Source organism: Apium graveolens, chromosome 4 (assembly GCF_009905375.1).
Source record: "Apium graveolens cultivar Ventura chromosome 4, ASM990537v1, whole genome shotgun sequence".
NCBI lineage: Eukaryota > Viridiplantae > Streptophyta > Magnoliopsida > Apiales > Apiaceae > Apium > Apium graveolens.
This window is the reverse complement of record NC_133650.1, coordinates 298,872,238-298,882,714: the sequence shown is the minus strand read 5'-3', so window position 1 is coordinate 298,882,714 and position 10,477 is coordinate 298,872,238. Positions and strand designations below refer to the sequence as shown.

Here is a 10,477-nt window from a genome sequence, read left to right as displayed (position 1 = left end):
TAATTATTATGAAGTCATATCATTTAAAATTTTAAATGAATAAAATTAAGAATTGAATTCAAAAAAAATTTAAAAATTATATAATATTAAAAAAAATTTGTGCAATCTGTGCATCGCACGGGTTTAAAACTAGTAGTTATCTAATAGTTGTATAATTAATTCTGGTTTTACAATACTATATAAAGAATTATTTTAATTATTAATGTTAAAAAAGAGGTTCTCGAAAGATTTTGATTTGAAGGAATTATTTTCACATTTTGCCGAACATTATAGAAACTTGTCTCTTCCGCATTTTACCCAGTTGCTAAATTTAACAATTCAGACAGACCCTTTGCTCATTTTACATTTTACACAAACACGTTTCCCTCACACATTCTGGACAACTTGTACTATGTCATTTCATACAATTATGTTTATGGTACAATTGTAAAGACTTCAATGCGTAAAGTCCCAGGAGTTGCTTATAATGTGTTTGCTAAATTGCCAAGCTGAATCCTAGGTTTTGCTTACTATACTTTGACTGTCTTTAAACAGCACAGATTAAACCATGCTTAAGTAGTTAAGTGGACTGCCAACTATACATTTTAATTCTCATGTGCATTTTTCTTTGCAATTTAATTTCCTGTCTTTGTTTAATATTGTGGGTGATCCTGTTCCGCGAGAAAGATTTCATAATAATAAGCCCCCTCTGCCATACTGGTTAGAATCTCGTAAAGGAAGAAAAACATAGCTGAAAATATAGAGTACATTTTAACACCCCTAGGGGACCTATTGAAAGGGTTCCTTCTTGTGCTACTTGTGTGATTCTAGGCAATGTTAAGAGCTAATAATGTTTGTCTAGTCATTTAACGTTATATATTTCAAGAATTGTGTTGATGATGCCATATAGCGTTGTACCTGTTATAGAGAAGGGAATTTTTCCCTTGAACCTCTTTCATTTTTATGTCATATATTATTAGTGTCTTGCTGAAGAAGCAAGTGCAAAATATAACCTTGTAGATTGGGAAGAGCTATGTTTCGTTATTTTGAAAGTCAGTCTACAAGCCAGGAGAAATCCCTACCTATATTTTTACTTATGACTGAATGCAAGCCCTTAAAACATAACTTCAACTTTAAAGCATTCATTCTATTTTCTATTGTATTTACAGCACTGAATATTGGTGTCTTTTCACTGATGCAGATGGAACCAAGCTTATGCAGTGCACTGGGAACCGTCTCCTGAGTGTACATATAGTTGGAGACACGAATATCCCTGTCCAGAAAAAGCTTTGCGTATCTACAATTCCATGTTAGAATTAGTGGGCAGGAACCAAAAGTTGCCTCTTTCAATAATCTTATCGAGGATGTGATTGGGTCTTCTTGTTACCTTCTGTCTTGTCCAACCGTTAATTTATTATATTTTCATTGACTAACTACATTTTTTACCCTTTCTCATTGCCATATTGAGTTAAAAGAAGAACCAACGTTTATATATATTTTTTCATGATTGTTCATTCGTAGTCGGTTTTTAATGGCTTGAAATTCAAGCCTTGAATGACTGCTATTTTTTATACCGGCAACTGCGCTTTAATTTCTTATGTCGATACTTTCCAGAATGCATTTTAACTCTAAGTGTTGTTAGTGTTATGTGTTCTCAAGTCATACACCCAAGTAATTTCACTCACTTCTCTTACACGACCCTTTCTAAATTTAAACTACAATGTTTCCACATGCTGATATGTGTTTGTGATTCCAAGTCCAAGTGGATGGGATCCCGCAAGGTTCTTATCAATTGTTTTTGACCGAATAGTTAATTCATGTAGATTGAGGACAATTTTGGAGATAATACAATTCAGGTTATTAAGAAGGTAACATTGTATGTTTATTCCGATAATTTAGTCTGAAAATAAAAATTATAAGATGCAAAATGACTTTCTCCTATGTTTATTATTTAGTCTGTATCTGTAATTATTCGTTGTTACTCTAATAGAAGTGTCCCTTTTAGAAGAGGATTCAACAATTTCCATGATCAACTACTGTGACCAAGCTTAATTTTTTTCCTCGTTAAAAGTTTTTTTAAGTTTGATCTCACTTCAATAAATTCATTCATCCATAGGTAACGAGGCCAGCACGATGATCAGGGAACGAGATTTTTTATATATGAAGACTTTAAAGTGCTTCATTTTTACGCTCGAATTTTAATTGGTATATGAAGTTCTTTAATTCTAAATCTTTGTATATGTATGTACTTTTTTTCCCTAATTAATTCTCTCTATCTGACCTTTCAAGGCACAATCTAATCTTCAGTATTTCTTGTTTATATAAGTTGGTCTATGTTCAGGTGTTGATATTCTCAGATTGGTAGAGGAACACAATATAGGTAGGTTTCATTGTCATTATCAACGATGCACACACAAAATTTTTGCTTCTTTTATGGCCAATATGGAAGACTGAGATTGATGTTGATCTAAATCATTGTTGTTGTGTGTGCAATGTTTTGAACTTTATGGCTTCTGTTAATTGGCCTTTTTTAATTGTTTTTGGCATGCAAGGTATATATTTCTTAAAAATTTATTTAGTGAAAACCTAAAATTATTATTTTGAAGGACAAAAAAATTGTTTGTCCCAATTATTTAAAATTTTTAGCATATTTCTCTGCATTTTGATAAAAAATATTATTTCTTCAGGGATGGCTGTTGATGTTTTATCTACCTCACTTTGAAAATATTTGTGAGATTCTGTAAAATATTAATTAAATTGATTGTAAGCGTAAGACGGTAAGTTAGCAAAGAAAATGAACGCATTATGGTAATGTAGTTTGATAGAACATTATCTTATGATAGACTTTTTTCGTCATTTCTTTCTAACCGGGAACCTACTTTTTTGTTGTAGGTACTATAACCAATATGTTGGCAAGGATTCCTTGATATACTTGATATTGACATATAAAACATCCGAGTTAAATTACAATTGCTAAATCTGTAAGTAAAATCCAAAGTTAACCTGATTTCTAATAATGCAATGTCTTTGTCTTACCCACTACTATTGTATTGCTATAAGAATGTAGTATAGGATCACAGTGTCTTCTATGCATTCTATAATCAATAAAATGCCCATCCACACAGAAACACAAAGACGAAGAGCTTGCAGGCTCCTGAATGTTAGTCTATACATATTAAATATTTTGGCTAATTAGAAAATACAATATGGAAATGTTTCTGAATCAATGATATAAGGTTACTCGCGAATGATCCTGACTAAGGAGAATAAATAAGTTTACAAAACATATTCATTCTGAAGTTGTTTGAATTCTAATGGTTCCATTAAAGTAAATTCTGAATCTCACTTTTAGCCCTCGGCGATTGTAAAAAATCTAATGGTTAATAAACAAACAGTGAGTTACATGATTCAATGTGCTTAGAGTCACAACCATGTCTCCAGTTTGATCTCACTGTATTGTCCCAAATTCTGCCCTTGTTGACCCCCAATAAATTTATCTCCTCCCGTACCTGTACAAATGCTACTTCCCCAAAATTGACCAGAGCTGAGTCCCGAGCCCTGGGGTCGATCCAATATTTCCAGACCTTCTTCATTTAAACTCAACCTACTCTTACCTACCAACCCTGAATTTGTTCCTCCAAACCCTTAGTGGTTTTAGTAACATGCAACGAAGAAGAAATGAACGACCTCCTCCCCTTTTGGAACTTGAAGTGCTCATCCTTTAAGGAGTTCGTTATCCTTTAAGGAGTTCATTATCAGATCATGCTGCTCATGAGATCTAGTAATTCGATCTTCCAATCGTGGTGATCTTTGGTCCATAGTCATAGTGAAATGCTAGATCAAGGAATTCTGCATATCTTGAGCAGCAGTTTTAATTGCAAAAGCTATTTGCTCTGCCGTATTAGACTTCATATCGCCCAGACCTTACTTCAACAACTTATCTATGTTAATTTGTTGGTGGTGCCCCCAAATTTCCCTTTTTAGTAGACCATTTTGCTCCGATACGCATTGCTACGAACTAAACACAAATGCTTTCACAGAATCCACGAACACACAAATATAAACAAGACTCCAGCTATATCATAAATTGAAGTTACTAATATTGCTTGCAATTTTCACTATTCGAGAGGTGAGATATCTCCTAAAAACAAACCAATTCTCGTAAATAATTTAATTATACCTTACTCTTTCTCTAATATTTCCCTACGACACTGCATTCGAAAAACTACAATACCCCTTTACTGTAATGGGTAATTATGTTGTCACGCCTGCAACTTTGGGCTGGGCTGGGCTGTAATTTTGGGCTTTCCTCTCATGGCACACACGTTACAATGTTATACGATTTAACTGAATATTTAGCAGATTCTCAAAAAATGCAATCAATATCTAGGAGATTTTCTGTATTTCTAGTGAAGCTTTTTTTTTTATTTACAGTATATGTCTTTAAAAGAGGGAGAGAAAAGTGATTGGGTGTTTGTTATTTTATTTCGAAGGTAAATAAATAGAGAAAAAGGTAAAGAATCGGCAAATTAGCAGTGGTGTTTGTTTTGCAGGAATGGATAACCTGATGTTAGAGCAACTTGTGCTGAATATAAGCTATCCGGATCGAAGAGAGTACGCCATTCGCGAGCTCTCGAAGGTCTGTATCTATATATTGATGTCTTATTTTTTGTTATATATACACTTTCCGATTAGTTTCCATAAATTGCGTTATATTGTTTCTTTTTTAGGCTTTCTGTGTAGCGTGCAATATACATATAATGTTTGATGTATGTTGTTATAAACTCTCGTAGAAACTAATTTATTTTGTGCCTTAATTTATTCTAAAATGCTAAAATGATGTGAATTTTGCTGTGAATTTTGCAAGTTAATTGTGGTTACAAGTCTGTTGATATTATAATTGTGACATTATTGTTATCGACAAAACTAAGAATATAGTTAGATTTATTTCAAAACTACTTTTGTTAGTTTCCTTAATTGCCTTCTTGATGTTAATTTTTCTATCCATCCCCAATTTTATTTGTTGTATGCGTGTTATGTTCTTTTTTAATCAACTCACCTGTCTTTGGAAATAATTCCTTTCTGTTAGAATAATAATTGAAAGTTGTTTTAATTAATTTTATTTGAATTTTAATAATCAAAATTGTTAATTATTGGTTAAAAGATAAGTGGAATTAGTTCAAAAGATTAGGATGAATAAGTTACTGGAGATAGTTATTGAAAGTCATTATCTTCTAGGTGTAGTTATCACAATGTACTAGCCTACAAAACAAGGGTGTGTATTCAGAATTTTATGATTGAGGGTGGTAAAATATTTGTTCTTGTTATTTTTTCCCGTTTTTATCAATAAAACCAACATTTTCCATTAACGATAAGTCTATCAATGTTAAAGAAGTTTTAATAAAAAAATTAAATCTTCTGTAGATTGTTCCAGTAACACTAAGCATAGTTGCCACTCCGTCCGTGTCAATTTTTTTATGGGACACTTGATCTAGAACCTGTTTATGAGGTGCCCTAATTATTATGATTAACTGCTTACTGTGTGAGATAGCTATAAGCGGAACATGAACTGATAATTCAGAAAAGTTCTATTCCTACCCCTTTTAGTGTTTTGAATTTCCCTACCCAGCATTTGAAGTCATTCACTCCTTTGCCACTGTTAGTATGTACCATTTTGTCTAGTGATCGTGTGTTTTAGTAAAGAATGTTCTCATAGTTTCCTAATTACCCTCCAGACTCTTTTGTTTATTTACACAGTGTTTAATTTCCCAAGCTAGATCTTACCGACAAATTACTGCCTTTGAAACCATGAAAGATCATTCTCTTCTTAATTTCTCTCCTATCACCTAAAAAGTGCCTGCCACCACCAATTTATTGCTAGCACTAGTGTAGAATGAGAGTCATTTATTTAAGGTTACTCGATAACAGATTTTTTTTTAAAAAAGGAGGAAATTGCTGACTTGGAAAGTCCACCGGCTAAAGCTGTGAATGTTATATTACATTGTAATCAGTGGCCATTTGATGCCCTCCCTGCTACCACCTCTCTCCTAGGAAAACAATTGTCTGGAAAAAATTTAAACTGCTCATCCAAGATTAACTATCACTGCAGCTGATTTAATGTCGATTTTCTTTTCTTTTTTGTTCTTACAAAAAAGTTAAGTTTAACTGGTTTAATAGGTGTGCAACTATTTAGCATGCGGAACTGGGAGTCAATATCAAATGTAATAAATTATTCAAAAGTTGGGTTGTCTTTATTTTATTTTTTATCCTAATGGAAATATGGCAAAGTGGCTATATTACTTAACTGTATGATATTATCAAATGAAAAGAAGACACAGACTGTATATTCCTGTAATTTTTACAATTTGAGAGTATGATACGGTTATATTTTATAGAAGAAGGAATCATTTCAAGATTCGGCTGCTTTTATGTAATTCTTTTTTGGTACTTTTAGTGCACTCATTCAGGTATGCCTAATAAACTTGTTTCGTCTTTGTTTTATTTTAGAAGAGAGGATTATTTCAAGAATTGGCTCCATTACTGTGGAATTCGTGTGGTACCATTTCTGCACTTATACAGGTATGCTTCATGTAGTTCATAGCAATTTTTCTCCCCCAGTTTATTATACTGATATAAAAAATCATTTCTGCAAGTCACTAAATAGTAAATACGATGTCTAATACGTTTTACATTTTATGTCGAGTGATGGATGTATTTTGTGCATATAATGATGCCAGTTTCTCGGTTTGATGTAATTAATTCTTAAAAAGGAATGTTAAAGTCAGTAGATGTACGGTTCTTATGAGTGTGGAGGTTATCATGTTGGATTTCATCAGCCTTTTCAGTTATCCAGAAAACTTCAAATATGTTGCTTTTTAGTAGGTATGCTGATTTAGTGATCAAATGAATAACTTATCTGTTATCCTATTCTGGTAGGCTCGTGGATAATATTTACATGCTTAGACACTTATTTATCAGAAGCACGCGACTTATTACGAACTACTGAGAGACAGAGTTAAAATGTAGGACTCTTGTTATTGATCAATTGTTAATTCCTGTGCTGACCTCTCCTGTTCTTGACAGTTCACCAATTGCACTTATTTATCAGATAAAATGAGGAGGATGTTACTTATAAACTGTGTAGAATATAATTTGGTTTGTGGTAACTGATTCTTGTGGTACTAGGTTAAATTAGTTCCTTAAACAGAAATATTTTATCATCAGGAATTGCATGTATGTATTGTACCTAATTGAAAATGTTTGAAAAATTACTGTAATAATTTTCTTGCTTTAACCAATTATCTATTATCTATGAAGTTGCATCAACCAAAAATCTGTTAAAAATTACTATAATGTTTCTTTGGTTTGTAAATGCAGGAGATTATTTCAGTCTACCCTGTCTTATCACCGCCTAATCTGACTCTGCTGCAGTCAAACAGAGTTTGCAATGTGCTTGCGCTTTTCCAGGTATTCTCCTTAACTGTTACATATTTATGGAAAAATATTCTTACATATAACTGTTATTACTCTTATTTTTACTCACCGAGGACTGCCAGCTTTATAACTGTCTTGGTCAAGTTTTTCGTTTTATAGTTAAGATTTTTCAATTTGTGTGAAAAGATTTACTATCCATAGCTGCAACATGTTGTGATTAAGTTATTATCCCGTCCTCTTATAGTTGCTTCCTCTGTCCCTAATTTTGGAACAGTGGCTAGTATTATTCAATAATCATATAATTCATACTTCTATTTGACCCTTTTATTTTAAAAGCAGTGGACTTCCAAACAAAGTAATGAGCTTCCAGCTGTCTCTTCTTGATATGAAATCTTTACCTCTGTATAAGTATTAAGTACTGAGGATGGACCAGACATTAAGGGAAATTTCTAAGAACACATCACTCGACATTCAGATGGTTAAGTTCCCATTAAGGCTAGATATGAGTTGCAGGTAAAAAAGTATAGGACAGCAAACTGTACTTGAGTACTATTATGAGTTTAAATGATAAGTTCGACAAAATATCCTAAATTTGTCTTCTGAAGCCCCTCAAATGGTGAACCTTGGTCCTTGCTGCGAATGATTGCCTATAATTAATTGAAATTTTGGTTTAGATAAATAAATTTCCATTCTGTTGGTTGCTTTTGTTTGATAAAATTTACTCGGTTTGTATTTCAGCTAGTAATATCATCTCTTCCAGGTCATCACTTATGGAATATTTTTTTGCAGTGTGTAGCCATGCACCGAGATACAAGGATGTTGTTACTTAATGGTAAACACCTGTATATTTTCAGTAAGTTATAGAGTATATATTTGTGCAAGGGGAGGTGGGGTGAGAAATTGAAGAAAATTATGGAAGACGAAATCATTTAAATACCAATTATAGAGTGATAGGCCTACTTATAAAGCATGTTATAGAAACCTCTTCCTCTGATATGGTTTGTTTTCTGTCTGCGTTAAACTAAATAATATGGCATCATGATATGTAGTCTTTCTGTGCTTAGAGGTTTAAACAGTCGGGTTTGGTCAAGTCTTTTCATAATTATTTTTACGATCTTTTGGGAGTTCTCTGCAACATGACACATTTACTCTCTTGCAGCTCAGATTCTTCAATATATATATCCTTTTATTAAAATCACCAGTGAGTTAAGGCCTTTCAACAACCTGAGGCATACCAGTTTAGGTGTCATTGCTGCCCTAGTGAAGGTACTTTATTCCTCTTGATTTATACACATACTCACGCACAAACACGGACTATGTATTATGTATTTTACTTTTACTTGACAAGTTGGTTACATAAAGATACATGGACTTGTTGCTTACTCTTATAAATTATTTTGCTTGTAATTTGACCCGAGGAATAATGTATCAGTGCCTTAGTTCCTTGTGTTTATTACCCTAGGAGGATGTTTTTTGTATGCATGGTATCTGTTTAACCATGTCATTTGTTTGCTCACTTCAGATTTCTCAAATCCAAATCAGGAATAGTTCTTTTCTTTTTCAGGTTGATGATCCTGAAGTAATAAGCTTCTTGTTGCCAACTGAAACTTTTCTTCTGTGCTTGGATGCAATGAAGACGGGGAGTGTATCATCTAAGACAGTTGAGGTCTCCTAAATGCTATATTAATTTTTCTTTGTTCTTTCCTTTATTTTCTCTCGAGGCAAGGGATCACTATCAGTAAAACAATTGGGTGTATAAGGTTTTATCATGATATTGTTAGAAACCAGTTTGAGGCAAGGGAACACTATGAATAAAATGAATTTGTATATTACGTTTCCACGAGATTGTTAAGAACCACAACTTATAACTTATAATTGTTATGATTATGAAGGTAACATTTTGTACCTTTGCCTGGCTTGTTTAGATGTCTAACTGATGTATTAATGTCAGGTTGCAACTTACATAGTGCAAAGGATCTTGTCGAATGATGATGGCCTGACATTTATTTGTACCACACCGGAGCGATTTTTTACTGTGCGACAAGTCTTGGCCAACATGATTGCTGCTCTCGCAGAGCAACCATCATCAGGGCTTCTGAAGCAAGTTATTCGGTGCTACTTGCGCCTAGCCGATAATTTAAGGTAAAGGACACGATATGAAATGTTATACTTAAGGAAATTTGTCAGGTTGGCTCTGCTTTGCCATATTCACTATTGACAGATGCCTTGATCTTATATTGTTGCAGAGCTTGTGATGCCTTAACAATTTGCCTTCCCAGCATGCTTAGAGATACTACATTTAGCAGCTATCTACGTGTAAGTACTTTTCAGAACTCATAATCTGTCAACTGTAGCTCTGGATGTAATTATAAAGAAACAAAAGACAAACTCCGGGCCCTTTTGGACGTTCGATGTATTTGTCACATCCAAGAAGTTTGATCTAATCTCGAATTGCTGGTGTTTGTTGGCAGGAAGACCCGACAATGCGGAGATGGCTATTGGAGCTGATCATCAAAGTACAAAGGGCTAGTGTAGCAATGCAAGCAAGTGGAGGGTCAGGGTATGAGCATATATGATGGTGAACTGATTTGGTATCTTTGGTTAGCCACAGTTGCCATATGGCTAATGTATGTCATTGGATATCTGTTTGATCCAAGCTGTGTTGTGAACAGACTTGGTCGTTGAATTATGTACTCTTTTCTGTCGCAATTACTTTTATCACTTTTGGTTTCTTCGAAATCCTAATAAGAAAGAAACGGATATCTGTTTTTTTGACATTTTTTTTTTCTTGCATGTGAATGTTTGTTTATTTCGGTTTCTGTGTGGTTTAGAAAAAGTTGTTCATAGTTTTGAAATTATTTTACTGATGTTTGTTTGTGTAAAGAAAATTATTATATTTAGAGTAAAAAAAAATCCCATTGTAAACTACTGTGATTTTTAGAAATTGGCTTCCATTTTATCTGAAGACTACAACATTTTACCAATGATTTTTTTTCTCTCTCATTTCTTAAAAAAATCTCAAATATTAGACATCAATTTATTATTTAAATGAATCCCTATATCC

General features: G+C 33.2%; 1 protein-coding gene across 12 annotated transcripts; it reads left to right on the top strand.

Moving 5' to 3' along the window:
• Positions 1–228: 228 nt before the first annotated feature.
• On the top strand, positions 229–10,190 carry LOC141721342 (uncharacterized). 12 transcript variants are annotated; one of them, XM_074524245.1, is made up of 14 exons: positions 230–499; positions 1,181–1,288; positions 2,096–2,184; positions 2,321–2,359; positions 2,872–2,960; positions 4,533–4,618; positions 6,487–6,558; positions 7,357–7,446; positions 8,203–8,245; positions 8,573–8,679; positions 8,978–9,079; positions 9,365–9,555; positions 9,660–9,729; positions 9,885–10,190. In XM_074524245.1, the coding sequence occupies exons 6-14, from the start codon at positions 4,535–4,537 to the stop codon at positions 9,987–9,989; spliced, it is 864 nt and encodes a 287-aa protein (XP_074380346.1). In that variant the 5' UTR covers positions 230–499; positions 1,181–1,288; positions 2,096–2,184; positions 2,321–2,359; positions 2,872–2,960; positions 4,533–4,534; the 3' UTR covers positions 9,990–10,190. The 12 variants fall into 12 exon arrangements, with proteins under 12 accessions (XP_074380348.1, XP_074380351.1, XP_074380350.1 ...); XM_074524240.1 differs by having other exon boundaries at positions 2,306–2,359; XM_074524243.1 differs by having other exon boundaries at positions 1,181–1,353.
• Positions 10,191–10,477: the final 287 nt, after the last annotated feature.

Excerpts from the sequence above, each read along its gene's own strand:
- LOC141721342 (XM_074524245.1), top strand. The coding sequence starts at position 4,535 with ATGGATAACCTGATGTTAGAGCAACTTGTGCTGAATATAAGCTATCCG. Across the intron at positions 4,619-6,486 it reads CCATTCGCGAGCTCTCGAAG|AAGAGAGGATTATTTCAAGA; the intron begins GTCTGTATCTAT and ends GTTTTATTTTAG. Across the intron at positions 8,680-8,977 it reads TCATTGCTGCCCTAGTGAAG|GTTGATGATCCTGAAGTAAT; the intron begins GTACTTTATTCC and ends TTTCTTTTTCAG.